The 24,044-nt window shown below is 45.7% G+C and overlaps 5 protein-coding genes across 6 annotated transcripts; 2 read left to right on the forward strand and 3 right to left on the reverse strand.

The window, feature by feature from the left end:
• The first annotated feature begins 125 nt into the window (after window positions 1–125).
• LOC125510946 (PITH domain protein (DUF1000)) lies at window positions 126–3,403 on the forward strand. The gene is made up of 7 exons (XM_048676232.2): window positions 126–447; window positions 647–770; window positions 2,199–2,247; window positions 2,351–2,411; window positions 2,549–2,595; window positions 2,681–2,758; window positions 3,144–3,403. Exons 1-7 carry the CDS (start codon window positions 271–273, stop codon window positions 3,190–3,192), a joined length of 585 nt encoding a protein of 194 aa, XP_048532189.1. The 5' UTR covers window positions 126–270; the 3' UTR covers window positions 3,193–3,403.
• Window positions 3,359–5,524, reverse strand: LOC125510948 (protein LIFEGUARD 2-like). Of its 2 annotated transcripts, XR_015602849.1 has the most exons (3): window positions 4,209–5,524; window positions 3,600–4,129; window positions 3,359–3,499 (listed from the first exon to the last, which is right to left on the reverse strand). XR_015602849.1 is itself a non-coding variant. In XM_048676234.2 (2 exons), exons 1-2 carry the CDS (start codon window positions 4,462–4,464, stop codon window positions 3,654–3,656), a joined length of 732 nt encoding a protein of 243 aa, XP_048532191.2. In that variant the 5' UTR covers window positions 4,465–5,524; the 3' UTR covers window positions 3,557–3,653. The 2 variants fall into 2 exon arrangements, 1 of the variants encoding a protein (XP_048532191.2); XM_048676234.2 differs by lacking the exon at window positions 3,359–3,499 and having other exon boundaries at window positions 3,557–4,129.
• A 145-nt stretch (window positions 5,525–5,669) lies between these two features.
• Window positions 5,670–9,482, reverse strand: LOC125510945 (protein LIFEGUARD 2). The gene is made up of 4 exons (XM_048676231.2): window positions 9,087–9,482; window positions 8,868–8,981; window positions 6,224–6,381; window positions 5,670–6,101 (listed from the first exon to the last, which is right to left on the reverse strand). Exons 1-4 carry the CDS (start codon window positions 9,340–9,342, stop codon window positions 5,895–5,897), a joined length of 735 nt encoding a protein of 244 aa, XP_048532188.2. The 5' UTR covers window positions 9,343–9,482; the 3' UTR covers window positions 5,670–5,894.
• A 277-nt stretch (window positions 9,483–9,759) lies between these two features.
• On the forward strand, window positions 9,760–13,677 carry LOC125510944 (heat stress transcription factor A-2e). The gene is made up of 2 exons (XM_048676230.2): window positions 9,760–10,498; window positions 12,438–13,677. The coding sequence occupies exons 1-2, from the start codon at window positions 10,211–10,213 to the stop codon at window positions 13,188–13,190; spliced, it is 1,041 nt and encodes a 346-aa protein (XP_048532187.1). The 5' UTR covers window positions 9,760–10,210; the 3' UTR covers window positions 13,191–13,677.
• A 436-nt stretch (window positions 13,678–14,113) lies between these two features.
• On the reverse strand, window positions 14,114–15,325 carry LOC125510947 (uncharacterized). Its single transcript, XM_048676233.2, has 2 exons — window positions 14,869–15,325; window positions 14,114–14,471 (listed from the first exon to the last, which is right to left on the reverse strand). The coding sequence occupies exons 1-2, from the start codon at window positions 15,190–15,192 to the stop codon at window positions 14,307–14,309; spliced, it is 489 nt and encodes a 162-aa protein (XP_048532190.2). The 5' UTR covers window positions 15,193–15,325; the 3' UTR covers window positions 14,114–14,306.
• Between the last annotated feature and the right edge of the window lie 8,719 nt (window positions 15,326–24,044).

Raw genomic sequence — 24,044 nt, forward strand, 5'->3', positions numbered from 1 at the left:
GCTCCCCTCACGCACCGGCAGTTGTGCTAGCCGCGTGGGCTCTGATTTCCGCCGGCCCGATGGGCTTCAGCTCGAACGGGCCCGACTGCGCGACCGAGAGGAAAAGAAAAGGCATCGGGTGCTACCCCGGCCGCAGCTCGCTCGCACGCAACGCAAGTCGTCATCGCACGAGACGAGACGAGTCGAGGTCCAAGTCGCTCGAGCGCGAGCCCGCCGTCTCTCTCGCGTCCGCCCCTGCTCCGACCTTCCAGAAGCTTCCGGGAGCCATCCATGGCCACCGCGCCCGCGCCGACCGCAGCCGCCCCCGCGCCCGCCGCCGCCGCCGCGGCCGCCCCGTCCGCGTCGGTGCCGCGCGGGCAGGTGGATCTGGTCGACTTCATCGACTGGACCGGCGTCGAGTGCCTCAACCAGGACCCCGCCCATGCCATCGCCAACGCCCTCAAGCAGGTACCGCGTCTACTCCCGCGGCCAGACGCGATCCCCGGCGCCGATCTGGCGGCGGCCCGTTCGATTTTCGCCGGGGGCACTCCCCCCTAGGGTTTCGTAGATTAGCGTCGTGTCACGGGCGTGTGTGTGCTGTGTTAACCCTTCTTCGGATTTTAGTTTAGATGGGATTATGTTTCTGACGATTGTTGGTTTTTATCAGGGTTACAGGGAGGATGAGGGGCTGCACCTCGCCAGCGACTCCGACGAGCAGCTGCTGATATACATCCCCTTCATGCAGGTCATCAAGCTGCATTCCGCGCTCTTCAAAGGCCCTGAGGAAGAAGGTGAGATTTGTCACTCAAAATGCTAGGTTGCTGCATACATTGACTACTTAAGAGTTAAGCCTCTTTTCTGAGCTCAGGGAGGAACTTGTCTATGTTCGAACTAGGGGGCTCGATTTAGTCTGTTGTGAATGCTAATAGACGGTTGAACACAAGTTTTTGTAAATGCATGATAAGCAAGTTGTTTGGACCTTATGTGTGTCTGGCCCAAAGTTCAAAAAGGTGCTGGGCGTTAATTATGCATTTAGGGACCTATTTGCGCCTAGTTTGCCACTCCGTATGCGCGCCCAAATGGAAAAGGCGCTACGCGTATGCACACCTTGCTCTTTTCCGAGCGCACAGGGCCAAAGCGCTATGTTTGGCCGACGCTTGCGCGCTTTTTTGAACTTTGCTATGACCTGTCGTCTAGTGTTTAATGCTTAATAGAAGAGATTATTATTTATGGTGCTACGGACAGTATAGAAAATTCTAGAGGTATAACAAGTATAGAAAATTCTAGAGGTACAACAAGTATAGAAAATTCTAGAGGTACAACATGGGTGTGTGCATTAATCAATGCAGAGCCTGGGGCTCCTTCCTTTTTGGGAAAATAACATGGCATGATCTAGTGGCCTAGTACGCTTGGATTTGCCACTTCTTGGGTGTTGTATATAAATAAAATTGACAATTTACAGCTAATATCTGGAGTTATTGATACACTAGTGGGCTAGAACACTCTTTTCTCATGTCAAGGAGCACTTGTCGCCTTTGGAACTAGTGGACTATTTAGTCTGTTATAGGTCTGCAAATGCTAGTAGAGGGTGCAAGCTCTGTTATTTCTGTTAATTTATGATCAAATGTTATTTGGTGGGACCTATGTGGTGACCATCTGACCTATCGTCTAGTTTTTCATGCTACATAAAATGGATGGGGTTACTTATGGTGCTGTTGACAGTATAGGCTGTGTGCATCAGTCAATGCAGAGGATAGGGCTCCCTCCTTTTCGGGAAAAACACGGCATAATCCAATGCAACCTAGGATTTGATCCAATGGCCTATGACGCTCAGATTTGCCACTTCTCCATCATTGGACATAAGTAAATTGATGGCTGGTATTTGAAATTATTGTTACACTAGTGGTAAATAACATAGAAAACATTACTCATGTATCATTTACATATTTTAGTTTTGTTTAATGCTGGAAAGCTCAAGAGTTTTTTCTCTTTCAACGGTTTACATCAATATATTGCTTGATATTGGCAAGAATGACTTCGCATGCTAAGCTGCATGCTGCTTCTCTCTTACGACCTTTTTGTGTTCATGCTTCTTTTTCTCTACCTTGGAGTTATGTATTTAGTTTGTAAGTAGTAGGCCCTTTCTTAAACCACTTTCAGTATTTCGCTTGGGTGTTGATGCTTCCTCAAATACTTAATGCAATTTTCTTTGAACACAGGCCCAAAGACAGTTAAACTCTTCTCCAACAGAGAGCATATGGGTTTCAGGTATACTTCCTTTTAGTTTAACTTGAAGCTCATTGATACTGACTTCTGAAAACGTTTTGGGTTTTCCCTTAAGCCTGACATAAGTTTCTGTATTGGTTGGCAGCAATGTCAATGACTTTCCTCCAAGTGACAGTGTTGACCTATCATCCAGCCATTTACTGGAAGTACGTTCTTATCCTAAAAATCTAAGTCTGCTTTGATACTCTTTTTCTTGATGCCCATGTAGCATCATCAGTTATTCGTCCTGTCTTGGCTTATGCATTACCTCAAATTGATGAGCCTTGGCTATTCTTCTCTGCAGGGTAAGCCTGTGACGCTGAAGTATGTGAAGTTCCAGAATGTTCGCAGGTATGTGCATCTCTCTCTAGCACGTTTGTAACAGGCATTTTGCAGTGTTACCTGATTCTTATAACCCCTTTTTTTGTCATCCCAGCCTGACTATGTTTATCGAAGACAATCAAAGCGGAGCTGACATCACAAAAATTCAGAAGATTGCGCTTTATGGAACCACGTAAGTTCTGTTAGCACTTGGTTCTGTTAGCTGTACTGCTCAGATTGTGGGTGATCTGTGATTAGTTGTGCCATCAGCATCCTTAGTTCCTAAAGTTGCACAACAATCCAACCATTATATTCTTAGTAACAGAGTATTTTGGAAAGATAACTGAAGGGTGAAAGAGTCATTATTTTAGCAAATCAGAACTGAATGTGCAAGAGTCATTATTGTATGAGGCAATAATGAAGTTTAAGTTCTGACTTCCTTTGTCATAGATTAAGAAGAATCACTACATTGATATTGTAGACTGAATTTCTCTTTTCCCATGTACACATCTGATGAAAATCATCATTACTTGTGATTCATCTCCTGAACACTTGCTTTTTTTTTGTTCTTTTGCCAGTGTGGACACAACAAATATGAAGGACCTGAAGAAGATAGAAGAACATTAAGAAGACCCATCTAAGATGGTGTGTTCCAGTGGGTGTAAACAGTTAACTGTTGTGCTTGATGCTGGCAACTTTGTGCCCCTATTTTACACATGAGGTATTTAAGAGCCCAGTTAGCCTCCTGTAGGCTGCAATTTCTGCGTGTGGGCTTGTTTGACAAACGAAACGATGTTCCTTGCTGAGAAAATTCATATCCATATCCCTTTTTCCTTGAGAGTTTGGTGTTGATGATGCTTGCCTTGGCTTGTTGAGATCGCTTCATGTTTTTCCCGACGAAAAATGTTGATTGGAGATTGGCAATACTACATTTCTGTTAATGTCCAAATCACAGTCACTCTTGTTGAGAGCACGTAATAACTTTCCATACATACATGGTAATCTACATACGGTATCTAGTTTAGCATACATACATGCGCCAGGCAGGCATCGTCATGTTAGGTCTGGCTGGTTTGCTACGATCAAGATCAGTCGGCGGCCTCGAGGGCCATGAGGATGGCCCTGAAGAGGTTGATGATGTCGAGGTAGAGGGTGATGGAGGCAGCGACATACTCGTCGTAGGTGTAGCGCTTGATGAGGTTGTCGGTGTCGTAGATGATGAAGGCGGAGAAGATGAGGGCGGTGATGCAGCCGTAGACGAGCACGGCCGTCTTGCCCATGGGGAAGAGGATGATGACGATGGCGTAGAGCATGAGGATGACGCAGGCGGCGAAGAGGAAGGGCCCCAGGAACTCGAAGTCGTGGCCGCGCCTGCCCGCCCAGAAGGTGTAGGCGGTGAGGGAGACGACGACGACGAGCGTCATGCCCGCCGCCTCGAAGATGATGGGCCCGCGCTTGGTGAGGCACCCCAGCCCCACCGACAGGCTGACGCACACGGTGAAGATGCCCAGGAACACCATGTTCACCGGGTGCTTCTTCCGGTAGTAGACCATGGGCAGCATCACTGCGCTTGCAGCCACTGCGTCCATCAGCAACGCATGGAGAAATTAGGCATGAATGAAAAGCGAAGCAGAGATGCCGACCGAGGAGGGGGGAGATGAGGATGAGGATGAAGGCGACGGGGGCGGCGAGGGTGCGGGAGAGGAAGAAGTTGCGGACGCAGACGGTGAGGTTCATGGCGGCGGCGACGGCCACGGTGACGAGCATCTGGATGGAGACGATCACGTACACCTTGCGGATGAATGCCCAGCGCAGCTCCGGGCTCTCGATCATGTACCCGTCGGGCCCCGACGGGTAGCACGCCTCCACGTCGTAGTGGTGGTGATCGTGCTTCCCCATGGCCTTGGATCGGCGCCTGCCTTTCCTTGCCAGCAGGTAGAGGACGACGGACGGACGCACGGACGGGCAGGTTGGTCGACGGTCGTGTCCCGGCCAAGGAATGGTGTCTCAATAGCTTCCGCTAGCCATGGGCGTCAAGTCATTTGGAGGTCATGGCTGGAGGCATCTATTCTGGGCGCGGTCGCTTCAAAATCTGCTTCCCTGTGCCTCTTTCTTCACCATCCAAATAATTCCATCACGTTGCTGATAATAACGGAATACACAAGCTAGGACTGACAGGGACCACATAGCACCCTTGATGAACAATCCAGAATAGCGGCGAGCACCAAAGGAACGCAAAAAAAACCTCCAAGCCATGTCTCCAAAACAATGCTTCCAATACCCTTCAAAAAAAAAACAATGCTTCCAATAGAGAAACACAGTGGGTGCTATCGCCCGGATCCGTTTTGTGCAGACCGTTGGCATGGTGCGATTGTCTAGCAGTGGCGCTGGCTGCTCTGGGCCGTGCGGGCAGCAATGGCGGTGAGTGGTGCGACGTTGTGGCTTCCGGAGCCCTGTTGCAGTGGTTTGTGCTGGTGCCGGCGTCAACACAAGTAGTACACCATGGTGATGATGTGACCGTGGGGTCCTTTTCCTCCAGTCCGGTTCGCGCTACGAAATTCGAGCGGGGCTCCTACCCTGAGTCAGAGGTGGCGAGGCGGAAATGAGCGAAAGCCTTGTTCTTCACGGGGGTCGTTGCCGGTGATGTTCCTTGGAGGGCATTGTCGAAGAGTATTTCCTCCCACTGAATTATGGTCGGTCGGAAGGGAAGTGGCGTTTGGAGGTTGATGTATGTTTGGGGTGGCTTCGACAGTTCTTCTTTTTCACTTGTTTATAAGGGTTTTCGGCCTAGTTTTTCTTATAAAGCAACCGACTTAGTGATTTTTCCTTTCCAAATGAAATCAGATCCCCTGCCTGCTCCTCAAAAAAGGCATTGATGCCGCTATCATCGCCAATCCGGACCCAAACCTGGCTGTCAGACCCATCACAATAGGGGGGTGATGGAGATGTGTGATTCTCCTTTCCCTTTCTCTACGACCCTCGAGTAGAGGATATCTATCATATCACAAGATCAAAACATCCAGGATTTTGCATTCGTGCCAATATGCAACATTCAGAGGAATTAGAATGAAACATTCCGTAGCAAGGAATTAAATTCAAGAGTCTTGCAGTCACAAAGCACCAGAGAATATATTTTCATCGTGCAGCTTAGTTCAATCACACATTGCATACTCCAGGAAGCTAGGAAACAAGACATGTCATGGAGTCTAGGACGGCAGAATTTACTGATAACGATTGTACATGCCTACAGGTATCCGCGGGCATTCATGAATTTTCTGATATGCACAAGCTAGTGGGCTTAAATCAAGGCGAGCAGGGCTCAGGTGCGCTCAGCTATCGGCTGCCCGCAGAATTTGCATCAGATTCAGGAACAGGTTGATGATGTCGAGGTAGAGGGACACGGCAGCCCAGATGTACTCGTCGTACGTGTGGCGCTTGATGATGTTGTCCGTGTCAAAGATGATGTAGCCACAGAAGATGATCGACGCCACGGCCCCATATATCATGGTGGAGATCTTGCCCAGTGGGAAAAAGATCTGCCAGCACCAGTGTTATTTTTCAGTATATGATGCACGAACCAACATGATCGAAACTAGTTTAGCAATATCCATCTGAAGAAATATACTGTACAAGGGAACATAAGGTGCAGCTGCCCAACCTGGATAAGTGAGAACACCATCAGCACCATAAGAGCTCCAAACAGGAAGGGGCCCAGGAAGTTGAAGTCATGGCCTCTCTTTGCAGCCCAGAAAGTGTAGGCAGTCAAGCTGATCACCACCACTGCTGTGAGAATTGCAGCTTCCAAGATGATTTTTCCTGTGCACACAACAATACCATAATCAATTCACAGTAGAGGCCCTGCCCTATAGAGTTGATGCGCACAACTCCTGCGGAGAGTATGACAAGTCATGACATAAATGAAGTGAAGACAGAAGAACATGCATCATGATAGCTGAAACAATTTGTTATTTCTAGTCCAAACTTTAGCGATGTTGATCAAAAGCAAATTAAAAGATCACAAGAAGAGAGTAATGCCAAAGCCCTCATTGTCAACAACCATGTCTCAGCATCAAATCCAAAAGAGGTAACTTACAACATCCAAACATGCAGTGATGCCTCAAGTGCTTAGCGGAAATGTTCAACAGAAACAAGTTAACATAGTATTCCTAAACTAAATAAGAATCTATGCATTGTGTAGATCTGAAACATGCCATTCAGAGCAATTCTAGACCCCTGGAGAAAACACTCAATAAAGTTGTGCTATTTTTTTTCACTGAAAATTTAGAGTACATCATATATATAGACCTTAAGTGGTTGCATTATCAAAAGTTGATGTCGACGGTACGAACTTTATGGCATGCACATTAAGAAATATTAAGGCAAAAAACACACACTGGATGACATTCTAGCTCTTCAAAAGGTCAATCAAATCATGCCTTGGGTTCCAAAAAATTAAAACTGCAGCAGGGATAATAAATCTATGAAGGGGAGAAAAAGGACAAAGGGTTCGATACTAAACAAACAAGACAACCTTTATAGTCTCAACAAGGGAACAACAAGAAAACTGAAGAAGGATCGACTCAACAGAAGTGGTGATATGGTAAATGCTTTTGTATTGGTAAGTGCATTATAGATTTTCTGACACCTCAAAACCTTGCCCCTAGTGGTAGCACAGTCACAAGAGACTTGGAATTATCACAACAAAATGGGAGGAACTAGAATGGCATTTGCTGATAAGAATTGATGCATTGTGTAGCTCTGGACAGGTCATTCGGATTCTAGAACCTCACTGGAAATTTAGAGTACATCTGATAATATAGACCTCAGGTGGTTGCATTATGGAAGTAAATACCGATGGTAGGATTTATTTATTTTGACATGCACATTACAAAAATATGAAGGCAGAAAATACACACATGAGAACTCTCTAGCACTTTGAAAATGTTAATAGAGCCGCCCCTAAAACTGCAACAGGGATAAATCATAAATGTGTGAATGGAAAGAACAAAGGCAAGAGGTTCCACTACTAAATAAACAAGACAACCTTTCGAGGGAACAGGAAGAAAACTGAAGAACTATCTATCGATTCTACTAACATTTGGAATTATGAATTATCACAACATAATGGGAGGGAGCAACTAGAACGACATTTGCAAAACTTTGCTGGGCAGCCTGAAGTATAGCACAAACAAGATTGGCATAGTAATACATCAGGAACATATATATGTAAAAGCTGTGGACCCAGAGAAAACTCAAACTTGCTGCCAATACAAACAAATAGGATCATGTAATCAACAGATGGATCGAGCGAATCACTGCATTCTATTGACGTGCACATTAAGAAATATGAAGAAAGAAAACACACACAGGAGAACTCTCTAGCTCTTTGAAAATGTTAATAGAGTCGCCCTTAAAACTGCAACAGGAATAAATGTATGAACTGGAAGAAAAAAGGCAAGGGGTTCCACTTCTAAACAAACAAGACAACCTTTCGAGGCAACAAGAAGAAAAGTGAAGAAGTATCGACTCATACTAACATTTGGAATTATCAGAATATAATGGGAAGGAGCAACTAGAACTGCATTTGCAAAACTTTGCTGACCGACCTTAAGTATAGTATACAAACAAGATTGGCATAGTAATACATCAGGAACCTATATATGTAAAAGCTGTGGACCCAGAGAAACTCAAACAATAGGATCATGTAATCAACAGATGGATCAACGAATCACTGCATTCAATTGTTTCCTGTAGCACCAAAGAGGCACATGCATACACATACTCCTGCTTTGCATCCTAAGTAGGAATCCAAAATTTATATGAGTAAAGTGTTCTACTTATGAAAACACCATCAGTATGAGCCAATGCTTGTATGGAAGACAAAAGGACAGATTCTCAATGTTAGAATTGGTTTGCATTCACTACTAATCTATTATATCATGCATAGCTGTTGCAGATACTGAAACAAGACCAAATGAAAACTCCATTCACAGAATCTAGCAATCATTCAAGGAGATGAGCAAGAAATCAGAGGCTAACGCAAGGAACAAACAAAACCATCGTGTGGCATTAGTGCTCAATCATAATCATAACCTGACACAACTGATTTGAATGCAAACTAAGTTCAATTACAAAAATCAAGTAGCACACGCATAACGAACAATGATTTTAGTGAGCGGTGCAAGAGTGTAAAGGGTTCCATCCGTGACAATTAACACACATAAAGGGGCAATCTATTAGCAATGATTCAGAAGGAATTGTGGACTGAGGGGCAATCTATTACAGATGTTGTTATTTATTACCGCTGGTGAAGGCGCATGTCATGCCGACGGCGAAGCTGATGGAGACGGTGAAGATGCCGAGCAGGATGAGGTTGACGGGGTGCTTCTGGTGGTAGTAACGCAGCGGGCACAGCACTGGAGCACGAACGAAGCAAGCAATTCCATGAGTCAACGCACGAACCCGAATTCAGAGAGGCAGGGGCGGGGGTCTGGGCGGGGGAGGCTCGACGTAATAATTACCGATGAGGGGCAGGACGAGGAGGAAGATGTAGAGGCCGAGGCCGGCGTTGGAGGAGACGAAGAACTCCGAGACGGCGGGGACCTTGACGACGAAGCCCGCGACGGCGGCGGTCATGGCGAGCTGCACGGAGAGGATGACGTAGATCTTGCGGATGAAGGCCCAGCGCAGCTCCACGTCCTCCGTCATCCCCGGGTAGAGCGCCGCGGAGCCGCCCGCCTCGAGGTCGAGCTCCGGCGCCTTCCGGTAGCCGAACATCGCGCCTCTCGCTCGCTAGGGTTTCGGCCGGGGGTCGGAGGGAGACGGGGAGGGGGAGGGGGAGGGGGAGGAAAGCAGATGGAGTTGGGCACGCTTCGTAATCGTCTCCTCGTGGGGCGGACGGGGAGTAGAAGAAGACCGAACTGCCGGGTCAGGTCGGGTCGGTTCGTGCCTTGGCCTTGACCCTTGAAGGCTGGTGGGGTGGGATGGGAACGCACGCGACTGACTTTCGCCAAGACCGGCTCCGGCCCGTTATCTGTGGTCTATGTTGGCCCACCAAGGCCCGGCCCGGACCGGCCCATTTATCCGTGGTCTATGTTGGCCCACCATGGCCCGGCCCATCTACCTCCCCGGTGGACGCACGCGTCGCGTCTCTGTCCTCTCTGATCGGAGAGGATAATCCCCACGCCACACATGTCCACCGCTTCCGCGGGGTCGCATATTCCCACGCGCACCGCTTCCAGAACCTTCCACCCCCCAAGCCAAGCCAAGCCAAGCCAAGCGGCGGCCGCTGCTACGGCTACGAGCCCGTCCCCACCACCTCCCGCCACCTACCTACCACCTCCGTCCTCCGATTCCGTTGGTGGTGCTGCGTGCGCGGAGATCTCTCCCGCCTCCCCCTGCGTCACGGCCATCACGCCCGCGCCGTGCTTGTGCCCGCCCGTCTCTCCTCCAGCGCTGCCGCCGCTGCTGGTGCTAGGCGTGCCTCGTCACGGGTCTAGGCCCCCCGCGCGCCCATTCCCCCGCCCTTTTGTCACGCGCAAGCCGTGCCCACTTGCGCCACATCAAGGCTTGCACGGGCGAAAAACCCCATCCCATCTCCGGTGCCAGAAGGCGCGGCCCTCTGTTGGTGGGTCCTGCCGCGGCCATGAGCCACCGGATGATGATGAATCCGGTGAAGGTGGAGGGCGATGGGCGGGCCGGCGGCGGAGGCGCGCCGAGGCCGATGGACGGGCTGGGCGACGCCGGGCCCACGCCGTTCCTCGCCAAGACCTACGACATGGTGGACGACCCCGCCACCGACGCCGTCGTCTCCTGGAGCGCCACCAACAACAGCTTCGTCGTCTGGGACCCGCACCTCTTCGCCACCGTGCTGCTGCCGAGGTACTTCAAGCACGGCAACTTCTCCAGCTTCGTCCGACAGCTCAACACCTATGTAAGTATCAGACCTCTCCTCGCTGCTTTGCTTGGCCCTTTGTGCCCCAAAATCGATTCGTTGATGCCAATTGCAAGGGTTAGGAATGAGTGGAGCTTGATGGGATTACTCAAAGTACTGGAGTATTTGCTCACCCTGGGATTACTGAAATTTTGATTCATCCAGTTTTGCCTCGTGTTCACACAGTCCTGACGACTCCGATGCCGCCAGTTGTTGGCTGTAGTTCAGAAGCTGTGGCAGGGGAACAGCTACAGATAAATAGATCAAGCTAATTAGGGGGTGATTGACAGGACATCCGTATAGGTTTGGGAGATCACAGTGGCATTGCTGCGGCTTGGGGACTTTGGGGGGGTGAAAAGGAGGTCCACTGCAGTTCAAACTTCCGCTTCCATTAACATCAAAGTACTCGTATAGACAAATACTCCCTACATACATCCATCCTTACCGATGCTGTTTTAACTTCACTCAAGTTATGCTGCAAGATATAACATAGGTGTCCACCTAAGTGCCCAAGAAGAAACAACCTGTAGGATGGTAGCCGATACTTGGTGGTTCGTGTCATGTTTTCGTTTTATGCAACGATTCAGTAAAAAAAATATCCTCGAATTATGGCAACCAAAATTGTAAGTTGTGAGTAAAATTTTCAAGCCTACAGAGTCAATTGATATCAACTTGGAATTTACGAGCATGTGATAATCTTCAAGCCAGCTGGTAGTTCGTGTGCTGCTTTTCTTTTTAGGTAGTGGTTCATAAAAACCATTGAATTAACCAAAGTTGCAAGTGCTTGAATCAAATCCCAAACCTACAGAATTAGTTGAGTGCAATTTGGAATTTACAAGCACATAGTAAAATTGAAAGATAAAGAAGGTGATGGGTGTGTTCAGAACTTGAGAAGATGGACAAAATTTTAAGCCTTGACATTTTGGCCAAAAGAGCAGAAAGAGTAAAAGAGGAAGTTTGTTATACTACTGTCTGTGTTAGCATTGCTGATAGTGTGGGACTGAGGGCTATTCTTTTATCATTATTCTCTTACTGTAGAAACTTGCGGATGTTGGAAGACCAGATTTTACAGGATGATTGTTGCATTTCCAGGAGAACCTTCAGATTTTACGAGATTTGAGCTATGATTTAATCCGTGGGTGGTAGTTGTATTGACCTTATAAATCTTTGAGAGCATGTGCGCAGCCGCCAACTGGATGCTTTCATATGATGATGTTAGCTCCGAGTAGGTGTCACACATTCTAGTTAGGCTATCACCTGATCTTTTCAGTAAAATCTTCCAGTCGAAACTTCATTTGTTTGCCTTGAGTAAAATCTTCCAATTCTAGTTAGGCTATCACCTGATCTTTTCAGTAAAATCTTCCAGTCGATACTTCATTTGTTTGCCTTGAGTAAAATCCTCCAATTGATACTTCATTTTGTCTTGAGTAAGCTCCCAGTTCATACAATATTAAAGGATGAAGATGAAGAGGAAAGTTGACAAATAAAGTCTTCCAATTGATACTCCATTCTGCCTTGAGTAAGCTTCCAGTTCATACAATATTAAAGGATGAAGATGAAGAGGAAAGTTGACAAATAAAGTGAAGAACTGAAATCAGCTAACTGAAAAATGTATCAAGTGAGTAAAATCTTCCAATTGATATCTTGCCTTGAGTAAGCTTCCAGTTCATACAATATTAAAGGATGAAGATGAAGAGGAAAGTTGACAAATTAAGTGAAGAACTGAAATCAGCAAACTGAAAAATGTATCATGAGAACTGAAACTTGTCATAAAGAGGTAAATTAGATATTCTTACAGGCTCATCCTCTCCACACCCTCTCTCTTTTTGTCACTGTTGTTTATCTAAATTTCTGAATGGTTAATTTTCTGTTGGGTAAACCTTCTTTTTGCCTTATTTAATTATCCGATTTCCGACATGGTTGTTATCACCTTTGGCAGGGCTTCAGAAAGGTGGATCCTGACAGGTGGGAATTTGCAAATGAGGGATTCTTGCGAGGGCAGAGGCACCTTCTCAGAAATATTAAGCGCCGGAAACCTACACATGGGTCTCAGAATCAGCAATCTCTTGGCTCCTACCTTGAGGTGGGGAACTTTGGACATGATGTGGAGATAGATCATTTGAAAAGAGACAGGCAGCTCTTGATGGCTGAAGTGGTGAAGCTCAGGCAGGAGCAACAGAACACAAGGTCAGATCTGCAAGCCATGGAAAAGAGGCTGCAAGGAACTGAGCAGAAGCAACAGCAGATGATGTCATTCTTGGCGCGAGTCATGCAGAACCCCATGTTCATACACCATCTGCTCTCCCAGAGTGAGATGCGGAAGGAGCTCGAAGATGCCATCTCAAATAAAAGACGGCGCCGCATCGACCAGGGACCTGAAGCTGTCGATAGCATGGGCACTGGCTCTACCCTGGAGCAAGGGTCACAGGTAATGTTTGAGCAGCAGGAGCCAGTGGACTCGCTCGTGAACGGTGTCATATCCGATCTTGAAAGCTCGTCCGTCGATACAAAGGGAGCTGAGGTGCAGCAGAGTGTCGCTTCCAGCCGTTCGGAGCAACTGAGAGGCAGGCCCAGTGGAGAGCTAAATGATGATTTCTGGGAGGACCTGCTGCATGAAGGGGGGCTCGGCGAGGAGGCCAGCAACCTGGTGGTTCCAGATGACATGAACTTGTTGGCTGAGAAGCTGGACTAGCTCGACTCAAAGGACGCGAATTCCGGACAATAATCCATCGCATTCTATTGCCGAGCAGCCCTGAGAATCCTTACCAGAATGCCTGTTGTTATATATGTATATATGTCTGCTTCGGCCATGATCAGTCAGTCGAGTAGATCACTGCTGCCTTTGGTGATGATGCCACCTTATTATCTTATTGTCGATCTTATTTTCGTCAATGCCGTGTTTAGTTCAACTTCTGGGAGGATTCTAGTTGGGTTGCTTGCCACTGTCTGCTGTGCAAAGATTTTAGTCGGATTGGGCTGTATGCCTAGTTTTCTGATAGCTAATGTCATCCATATGAGAATAAATATGATAGTACCCAGTATATAGCACGTATATGTGCAGTGATTGTATCTGGATGATATCGATGTACAGTAGTATCATGTTGTGCCTATGTGTAATGTGCCTGCTACCATCTTCTTTTAGGCAACTGTGCTTGTTGCTTCCTTAGGGAGGCTTTGTACTGTATCCTGTATTCCTCACTAAGGAATTGGTATCTAAAGTTGCTCACATTAAGAAAGTTTATCAGAAGTAAAAAGCATTAATTCCTGACTTGTAAACCCTGATGCATTGCATTAGAGCTGTAAGTTTATCACGGAGTATGTCACAATTTTCTATTGTTTTCTCTCACATTGCTTTATTTGTGCAAGTTAAAATTTATTTGCTTGGTTTTGGAACAAAATGCTTACTTCCATAAACTAGGTTGCAAGATAAATCACTTCACAAACCTAACAGCTTATACATTGCTTACCATATAGCAGCTAATGAAGAGTTGATGTATGTCCTCGTTGTTTATCTTCTGATATAGCCAAACTAAATATTACTTGAAATTCCACAGCCAGTCGCCAGGTATATATATGTAGCTATAATAAAATAAATAAATAAATAAACAAAAGATATGGCAAACCAATGCTGCGTTGAACATGGTCTATCATAGAACAGATGCAGTACAATCTTCTTCAAAATGTGAACAATAACTTTGGCAGTATGGACATTTACATTCCACTGGGTGTTGAATGATAGATTGGGCAGTACAACCGTTGAACAAAATTGAATACTTTCTCCATAAAATGTCAGAAATGCAAATCAAATCTAGACCCTCTTCTTCCGAGCAGAAGATGCAGGCGAGGGCGGCGCGGAGCATGAGCAGAGACCGCGCAGAATGGCAACGACGGAGAACACGACGTATGGAACATACAGCTGAAGCAGCTTCGGCGTTGCCTTTCCTGAGCCCAGCATCTCACCAAGTATCGCAGACTGAAACAGTTGCGAGATCACTATTAGGAATGAAATCAGGATAATCCCCAGAGTGATGTGCTCTATTCAACTGCCAAGTAAGAAGGCCTATCTGGCCAATCTAAGTGGAAATTAAATCTTCTCAGTCCAGACTGGTTGCCTATTTATTTCTGATCAAAATGACTCGTAAATCGCTGCATCGGATTGGATCAGAGCATACACAAAAATTAGGCAGATCCACATCGTTGTCATCTATAGAAATTTCTCTACCGAGACGTGAAGTAATTGAGTTACTGTGGAGTTGACCTCTGATTTTACAGATCCGAGGAATAGGCGGCACATTTAATCTCAGACCAACATGCTCTCAGTAAATCATGGACAAAAATATTGGCGAGGAGGCCGAGAGAGACGGGGTTACCATGGAGGTGAGGGTGGTGACGCCGGCCATGAGGGAGGTGGTGGCGGCCCATCGGCGGCGGGCGAGGACGCCGTAGATGGTGGCGACGGAGAGCGGCCAGAGGAAGGCGAGCTCGAGGCAGAAGAGGCCGTGGAGGAAGGCCGGCGGGTGGGCCATGAGGTAGTCGTCGAACTCGGCGGCGTACCACCGCTTGAGGTCCCGCAGCGGCGCCGGGTAGAGGTCGGGCGGGAGGACGGTCTGCGCGTCGATGAGCGGGACCGCCACCGTGATGGTGAGGGAGAAGAGGACGACCACCGCGTCCGCCACCGCCGAGACGACGCCCATCGCTTCTGCCGTGCGTGCCTGGTCCTGGTCGTGGGTGCGTGATGTACTTGGCTGGGATCTGAATATCTGATGAAATGGCTTTGTTTTTGTTTCGCCTGCAGGGTTATTTCACGAGCCTGGGCAGAAACACACCAAAGGTGGGAGAAGAAGAGCATGTGAAAGCCTCTTATAAGTTGAGAAAATTCCCTATATAACATTATTTTGAATGTTGTTTCCTTATTTAACACTGCAAAAAAAGTTCTTCCTTATATAACACCAACCTTAAATTTCTTTCCCTTTCTAACACTTCCGTCAGTTCTGTTAGCCTACACTGTTAAAATCGATTTTAACTGATGCTAGTTTTTTATAGTTGGACGAAATTGCCCTTGTCCATAAGAATGAGAAAATAGAAAAACAGAGCTCTTCTCTTCCCCTTTCTCCCCAACCCTAGAGGAGGCGGCGGCGGCAGCAAACCTCCCAGGCCTGGCGGCGGCGGAGTGCGGAGGGAGATGGCGCCGCGGACGACGGGCAAGGCGCGACTGCGGACGGCTCAGGCCTTGGCGCGGCTATGGATCCAGCGTTGACCGATGACGACGGCGGGGCAGCGGTGGGGTCGGACCAGCGTCGGGCTACGGTGCGGTCGACCAGCGCCTGGCAAAGGCAGTGCCTCGGCTGCGGCATCAGGCCAGGGCGCAGCTACTGGCCAGGGCACTGTTGGGTCGGCTGTCGGCGTGGCTGGAAGTTCCTGTCAGGGTGTCCCCGGGTTGGCATCGGCAATAGCTTCAGGCCGGGCGCAGCCACATGGGCTTGTTCAGGTGGCTAAATGGCACTCCTAGGAATGCAATGTTAGTAGTAGCAATACAGAGGCTCATTTGAACGCAGTGTTAGTAGTAGCTACTGACCATCTAGTTAATGATCTGTTAGTAATGATCAAATTGTCTAGCAATGTTTGTAATGGAGGAGTTAGTTTGCTTGGCTGTGATCACAACAAGATTAATGCTTTACTTTATTTCTGTTAATGTTGCAAAATATGTATATGTGAATTGTGTGATCAGATATGCATCAAATTACAGAGGAGGTTGTGCCCAATTTTTGAACTAAATATCAAAATAATTTAAATCCAGATATGGAATTTTGCATGTTTACAGGGGAGGTTCTGCCTAATCTTGCATTTAACAACAGAAAAAAGTTATTGCTTTTTAGTATGTGAACATTTTTGGTCATAATCTGCGCCAGGGGTAAAATCGTCTTCTCACGTGTCATTTAACACCGTTAGTACTCAAAATGGATGTAAGTGTTAGAAAGGGAACAATTTTTAGAATTGGTGTTAGATAAGGAAGAAATTTTTACCAGTGTTAAATAAGGCACAAAATTTTAAGCTAGTGTTAAATAAGGAATTCTCTCTTATAAGTTCACCTCTAACCAATCCCTTAAAAGCTTCTAATGAAATATATATGAGAGACTAACGCACTTAGCCAATCTCTTAAACGGTTAAAGAAGTTATAAAAGATAAATAAGTGTTGGCCTCCAAAAGCAGCTCGCGTCTCTCAAATATACTCGAACGGTGTCACTTCTCAGGATAATTTTCGGCCGTCTCCACAACCGCCCGAGGCACCACCACAACCCCCGATTCCGGCTGGAATAGAACCGGAAGGCTCCTCTGCTACCCCGTCGGGTGTGACGGCATCGGAATGGACCCCCTCCTCCCTCCCTGCCCGCCAAGAAAGAGGTTGGGGATAAATAAAAAACATGTTCCAGACCGGCGTGCCGTCTACAACGACCAGTGGCAAGGTCGCGGCGGCCGCGATGATGGCATGTCGGCCTTCCCTTGCTCCTGTCGTTGACAAGCGCACGAGAAAGCCGACGGAGATGATGAAGGCGCTCACCGAGAAGGCAAATCTTGTATAATCATCGACAATGATAAGGCAATACCTCCTCCCCCAAGCTATCATAAGATGGAGGTCCAAAGAGATCCAAGTGAAGGAGCTCAAGGAGCCTCGTCGTGGTAATGATAGTCTTCACCTTATGTTCTTTTTCATGTAGCTTTCCGGCAATGCAAGCACTACAAGGATGATCTTTGACAAAAGACACATTGGTTAGTCCAAGAATGTGCTCCCCCTTTAAGAGAGATTCTAAATGTATCATGCCAACATGGGCTAGCCGTTGGTGCCATGGCCACCCCACGTCGGCCTTGGCCATTTAGGCATGTTGCATTATGAGTTTTCTCTTTTAAGAAATCAACCACGTAAAGACTGTTTTCAACATGCCCGTCAAAGACCGCTTTGAGATCGCTCCTCTTAAAGATGGTCACAAGGAATTCAACGAAACATGAATCATAACCGGAACGTGCCAATTGAATAGTTGAAAATAAATTATAGGGAAGGGATTGAACAAGATTGATATTTCGTTAGTGATGAATCGCTAGAGATTACCACCTTGCCTAATCTCAATACCTTGCCCCTGCTATTGTCACCAAAATTCTTTATGACGAACCAAAATCCAAACTACTCGGAGCATGTGACACGTCACTTGGTGATGCCATGAAGAACCGTCAAAACTACATTGGGAACTGAAATTAGATTTGTGACGAGCCGACGTACCGCCTACATGGAACCGGGACGTTCTTTATGAGGAACGGACATCCAACCTATTCGGAAGCGTACGACACATCAGTTGGTGATGTCGTTAAGAACTGTGAAAACTACACTAGGAACCAAAGTTAGGTTTGCGAAGAACCGACAGACCGCCTACACGGAACCTAAAAAATCTTTATGAGGAACCAAAATCCAACCTACTCGGAAGCATACGAAGAACCGTCAAAACTACACTGTGAACTGAAATTAAATTTGCAAAGAATTGACGTCATGCCTACATGGAACTGAGACGCTCTTTATAAGGAACCGACATCCAACCTATTTGGAAGCGTACGACACGTCACTGGGTCATGTCGTAAAGAACCGTCAAAACTGGATTAGGAACTAAAATTAGATTTGCGAAGAACCGACATACCACCTACATGGAACCGAAAAATCTTTATGAGGAATCAAAATCCGACCTACTCGGAAGCATACGACATGTCACTTGGTGATGCCGTTAAGAACAATCAAAACTACATTGGGAACTGGAATTATATTTGTCAAAGAATTGACGTACTGCCTATCAAAACATTCTTTATGAGAAACCGACATCCATACTACTCGGAAGTGTACGTGAAGAACCGTCATGGTTACACTCTGAATTGAAATACTTTTTAAGAGTAACCAACATCATTTTTTGCGAGAACCAAAATCCCACCTACTTGGACACGTAAACCACCACACAAGGGGTCGCAATGAAGAACCGTCGGGGCTACACTGTAAACCAAAATTTTCTTCTGCGAAGAATCGATATCACCTTTGTTGAACTGTTGTTCGATTTACACGAAAACATGACACAACCCTAGAGATCGTCATGAAGAACCATCATCTCTACTGCTTTGTGTGATTTAGGAGCCGGTGTTAGTGTTATGTCTTTCTCTTTATATAAAAGACTTGACTTGAATAAACTCACACCTACTGAAATATCTTTGCAAATGGCTGACAAATCAACTGCCATACCTATCGATATCTGTGAGGATGTGCCCGGTGTTGTTGCTAATGTTACTATTTTGACTGACTTTGTTATAGTTGAGATGCCCGAGGACGACAACATGTCGATTATCCTTGGTAGACCCTTCATCAATACTGCAGGGGCTGTTATTGATTGCAATAAAAACAAGGCCACTTTTCATATTAATGGCAATGAGCATACGGTGTACTTTCCGAAGAAACAATTCCAAGTGAATGTTATTGAAAAATCTCCGACAATCACTATTGGAAGTTTTCAAATACCTCTACCTACTGTCAAAAAGAAATATGAAATGCTTATTGTCGGGGAAATGCATATCCCCATTGAGGTAACCTAGTGATTTATGAAAGTTCTTCGGTTTCATGCTAATTGAAAGTGGTTGTTAATAAGACTTGATCAACCTTATTAATGGATCATTTTTGAACGGTATGAAGTTGATGAATTTAGTAAGCACTACCTTCTGTCCTTACCTTTTGTTTTCTATTTTTATTAGTTAAATAAAATAAAATGCCATGTTTTGTCTGTTTTCTAAATTTCCAGTGCAATAAAAAAATGACCCAAAAATAAAAGTTCTCAGAATGCCCTGAAAAATTTACATGATTTTTTCCGAATATTTCTGAATTTTTGGTGCAATAAATACCAGAGGGAGGTGCACTATGTGGGCACAACCCACTTGGGCACGCCAGGACCCCCAGGCGCGCCCTGGTGGGTTATGGGCCCCACGTGGGCCCCTTCACTTATCTCTTCATCCCACATCATTACTTGCCCCCGGAAAAAAACCTCCATTGCTCTCTCTCCCGTGTTCTTGAGCTCAAACCCACAGATTTCGATCTTTTTGCTCGAAGCTCCGTTTTCGAAATTGTTTCGGGGGATTGTTGCTTGGTATATGACTCCACTGTTTGTCCAATTAGTTTTTGCTTTAGTGGTTTATGTTTTAAATAATTAGCTACTCTTGGTGCTACTATAGATGTGCTTGCTTGTTGAATTCTTAGTGTTTTAAGTAGTTTGAATGCTTGCTTTGGCCTCTATGTATCCCGATGAGTAGTTGCTATCAATCTTATAAAGTTTTGTTGACAAACTTTTGTCACCCAAATTTTTTTATTTTTCAGAAAATTGTACGCGGACATGATGAACTTATTTGGAAGGAGTTCTTCGAGGAGACGATCCTCGAGGGCATCTTCCAGTGACAGTTATGCTCGCCGGTCTTATGTTGAACCAAGTGAAAGTTCTACACGAGATGCCGCCACCAAAACATGCTTATGGCCTTGCGATGAGTATATGGTTCATGTGGGCATTAAGGAGGAATTTGAGCAATATGTTCACAATGCTGGTCTCGGTCCCTACCTCTCAGATAAGTGTGAACAACACCAACTTCTCACTGAATCATTTGTCAAGGGATTTAAATATTTTCCACGTGAGTCTAGGGTGTCATTTTATGCTTTATGATAGTCCATTTACCATATCACTAGAAAATTTTGCTTATCACTATAAGCTTCCATTTTGGGGTTCATTTGACGAACCACCAAAGGCTGAGTCTGAAACATTCTTGACGAGCCTTTGTAACGGTGAAAGGAGGGGAGTGACTCAAGGTAGAATAAAGAGCATTCATTTTCCCGCAATTTAGTATTTTGCATTATTTAACGGAAAACGCATAGTAGGCAAGCAAGACAGTAGCACACTTTGTGCTCCAGACTGGAGCCTCATACGTACTGCTCTCACCGGTGAAAGGGATTATAACCTTGCAGCCATCGTTGCACGCGGACTTCAACACAACGCTAATAGTGGCTGGTTCTATGGTGGAATTTATGCCACGCATTTAGCACGAGGGCTGTGTGCTTCACCTCTGCCATTTGATCCGATTCCACCCACGTAGTATTTAGATTTTAACACCTTAAAAGACCATAAGATTCTCAAGGGAAAGGCCGATAACTTCACTTATAGTCTTTTGTTTAACCAAACATCTCCCTGAAGGAAATATGCCCTAGAGGCAATAATAAAGATATTGTTTATTTCCTCATATCATAATAAATGTTTATTATTCATGCTAGAATTGTATTAACTGGAAACATAATACATGTGTGAATACATAGACAAACATAGTGTCACTAGTATGCCTCTACTTGACTAGCTCGTTAATCAAAGACGGTTGAGTTTCCTAGCCATAGACATGAGTTGTCATTTGATTAATGGGATCACATCATTAGGAGAATGATGTGATTTACTTGACCCATTCCGTTAGCTTAGCACTTGATCGTTTAGTTTACTGCTATTGCTTTCTTCATGACTTATACATGTTCCTATGACTATGAGATTATGCAACTCCCGATTACCGGAGGAACACTTTGTGTGCTACCGAACGTCACAACGTAATTGGGTGATTATAAAGGTGCTCTACAGGTGTCTCCGATGGTACTTGTTGAGTTGGCATAGATCGAGATTAGAATTTGTCACTTCGATTGTCGGAGAGGTATCTCTGGGCCCTCCCGGCAATGCACATCACTATAAGCCTTGCAAGCAATGTGACTAATGAGTTAGTTGCGGGATGATGCATTACGAAACGAGTAAAGAGACTTGCCGGTAACGAGATTGATCTAGGTATTGAGATACCGACGATCGAATCTCGGGCAAGTAACATATCGATGACAAAGGGAACAACATATGTTGTTATGCGGTTTGACCGATAAAGATCTTCGTAGAATATGTAGGAACCAATATGAGCACCCAGGTTCCGCTATTGGTTATTAACCGGAGACGTGTCTCAGTCATGTCTACATAGTTCTTGAACCCGTAGGGTCCGCACGCTTAAAGTTCTGTGACGATCGGTTTTATGAGTTTATATGTTTTGATGTACCGAAGGTAGTTTGGAGTCCCGGATATGATCATGGACATAATGAGGAGTCTTGAAATGGTCGAGACGTAAAGATCGATATATTGGATGACTATGTTCGGACACCGGAAGTGTTTCGGGAGATTTTCGGGCATATACCGGAGTACCGGGGGGTTACCGGAAACCCCCGAGGAGTATATTGGGCCTAATGGGCCTTAGTGGACAAGAGGAGGGGCGGCCAGGGCAGGCCGCGCGCCCCCTCCCCCTCTAGTCCAAATTGGACAAGAAGGGGAGGCGCCCCCTTTCCTTCCCCTCTCTCCTCCTCCCCCCTTCTCCTACTCCTACTACGAAAGGAGGAGTCCTACTCCCGGTGGGAGTAGGACTCCCCCCTTGGCGCGTCCTCCTCCTTGGCCGGCCGCCTCCCCCCTAGCTCCTTTATATACGGGGGCGGGGGGGCACCCTAGGAGACACAAGTTGATCATTGATCTCTCCCAGCCGTGTGCGGTGCCCCCTGCACCATAATCCACCTCGGTCATATCGTAGCGGTGCTTAGGCGAAGCCCTGCGACGGTAGCTTCATCAACATCGTCACCATACTGTCGTGCTGACGAAACTCTCCCTCAAGCTCTACTGTATCGTGATTTCGCGGGACATCATCGAACTAAACGTGTGCTGAACGCGGAGGTGTCATACGTTCGGTACTGAGGATCGGTCGATCATGAAGACGTACGACTACATCAACCGCGTTGTCAGAACGCTTCCGCTTAACAGTCTACGAGGATACGTGGACGACACTCTCCCCTCTCTTTGCTATACGTCACCATGATCTTGCGTGTATGTAGAATTTTTTTGGAATTATTACGTTCCCCAACACTCCCGTGCAAACATATTTGCATGCATTTTGCATGCATGCGTCTGCTCTTTTTTATTATCATAGCAAGGAAAGATATTTTGTTCTGGAGAGCGAGGCCCGGGCTCACAACATAGCAATAGAGGCAGCACGGCGGGATGAGGCGTCCGCACCTAGAGCCTTCGTGAGCTACCACGCCGACTACACTACCCTCCAGGCTACTGATCGACTACCAAGTTAGGCTAAAAGCCTAAGCTTGGGGGAGTACATGTTTCCACCGACTTTACATTCATGTTCACTTATTTCATTTGTCAGTGTCCACACTTTTTCATTGTATCATCCATGCTTAGATTTATTTTATTGCTTTCTTCTTGTGTGCTTGAAAGACTTTTGAAAGAACCAAAAAAATTAGTTGTAGCTAGTTTACTTTCTATGCATGCTTAATAGTAATACTAAATAGAAAACCCCAAAAGATTTCCTTGTTCTTATTTTCCTTGGTGGGAGCTTTCCCGTGTAAATAGTTTTTCTCGTTTTTGTTTTCCCCTTATTTGCTTGTTCAAGAAAACCAAAAACTCCAAAAATATTTCAGTGTGTTTCTCTGAATTTCTTTTCTTTTTATTCGAGTTGTACCAAGGAGAAGACCACGATGAAAATGTTGAGTGGCTCTCATATGAATAATTGTTGAACTAATAAAGAGCACATTTTACCATGTCTTCTCCTGTTGAATAAAATGTTTGCAGATTCCAGCTTAGTCCATGGCACTCTTGCACTATTATTATTTTCATATCATTCGATCGTGCAAGTGAAAGGCAATAATGACGACATTTGATGAACTGGCCGTGGCGGAGAGGCTGATATGAACTCGACTTGTTTTGTCTGTGTAAATATGTTTAACTTAATATCCATGATTCAGCCCATTATGATTAAACATGTTTGCAATGACAATTAGAGAATATAGTTTCTCATGCCATGCATAAGTAGCTGGGAGTTGACAATGATTTATCTTGGATATCAACATAGCGTTAAAATGATTGTGATGGAGTATGATAATATTGTATCCTCCTCTGAATGTTCAAGTGGCTTGACTTGGTACATGTTCATGCATGTAGTTGAATCAAAACCCACATAGCCTCTATGATATTTATGTTCATGGTGTTGATATCCTACTTATGCTAGTGTCCAATGTTACATATGCATAATGCATGGTTATGATCGTTGTTGCTCTCTAGCTGGCCGCTTCTCAATCTAAATCGCTAGCCTTCACCTGTACTAAGTGGGGATTCTGCTTGTACATCAAAAACCTTGAACCCAAAGTTATTCCAGATGAGTCCATCATATCTACCTATATGCGGTATTACCCTGCCATCCTAAGTAAATTTGCATGTGCCATCTCTAAAAACTTCTAAAAAAAATCGGTTTTGTGTGCCTGGATCGTTCATGGAATGACAGGAGGTACTCGGTATCTTCCATGCTAAGCGAGTTATTCTCAGGTCGAGTGTTTATTCACTCGCCATCGCACGACAAAAGGGCGCTAATAGGAATGCCCAATCCCAAACTGCAAAATACAAAAAGATTTGATCGCTTGAATAAT

The sequence above is a fragment of the Triticum urartu genome, chromosome 5A (assembly GCF_056163025.1).
Source record: "Triticum urartu cultivar PI428250 chromosome 5A, HENAU_Tu73, whole genome shotgun sequence".
Classification (NCBI taxonomy): Eukaryota; Viridiplantae; Streptophyta; class Magnoliopsida; order Poales; family Poaceae; genus Triticum; species Triticum urartu.

Bases quoted from the DNA above. Each gene is read 5' to 3' on its own strand.
- LOC125510946 (XM_048676232.2), top strand. From the start codon at position 271: ATGGCCACCGCGCCCGCGCCGACCGCAGCCGCCCCCGCGCCCGCCGCC. The intron at 2,412-2,548 runs GTACGTTCTTAT...TCTTCTCTGCAG, and splicing joins CATCCAGCCATTTACTGGAA to GGTAAGCCTGTGACGCTGAA. The intron at 2,596-2,680 runs GTATGTGCATCT...TTGTCATCCCAG, and splicing joins AAGTTCCAGAATGTTCGCAG to CCTGACTATGTTTATCGAAG.
- LOC125510948 (XM_048676234.2), bottom strand. From the start codon at position 4,464: ATGGGGAAGCACGATCACCACCACTACGACGTGGAGGCGTGCTACCCG. The intron at 4,130-4,208 runs GTCGGCATCTCT...CTGCAAGCGCAG, and splicing joins CCTCATCTCCCCCCTCCTCG to TGATGCTGCCCATGGTCTAC.
- LOC125510945 (XM_048676231.2), bottom strand. From the start codon at position 9,342: ATGTTCGGCTACCGGAAGGCGCCGGAGCTCGACCTCGAGGCGGGCGGC. The intron at 8,982-9,086 runs GTAATTATTACG...TTCGTGCTCCAG, and splicing joins CCTCGTCCTGCCCCTCATCG to TGCTGTGCCCGCTGCGTTAC. The intron at 6,382-8,867 runs GTAATAAATAAC...TTGTGTGCACAG, and splicing joins GACATGCGCCTTCACCAGCG to GAAAAATCATCTTGGAAGCT.
- LOC125510944 (XM_048676230.2), top strand. From the start codon at position 10,211: ATGAGCCACCGGATGATGATGAATCCGGTGAAGGTGGAGGGCGATGGG. The intron at 10,499-12,437 runs GTAAGTATCAGA...CACCTTTGGCAG, and splicing joins TCCGACAGCTCAACACCTAT to GGCTTCAGAAAGGTGGATCC.
- LOC125510947 (XM_048676233.2), bottom strand. From the start codon at position 15,192: ATGGGCGTCGTCTCGGCGGTGGCGGACGCGGTGGTCGTCCTCTTCTCC. The intron at 14,472-14,868 runs GTAACCCCGTCT...CAACTGTTTCAG, and splicing joins TCACCACCCTCACCTCCATG to TCTGCGATACTTGGTGAGAT.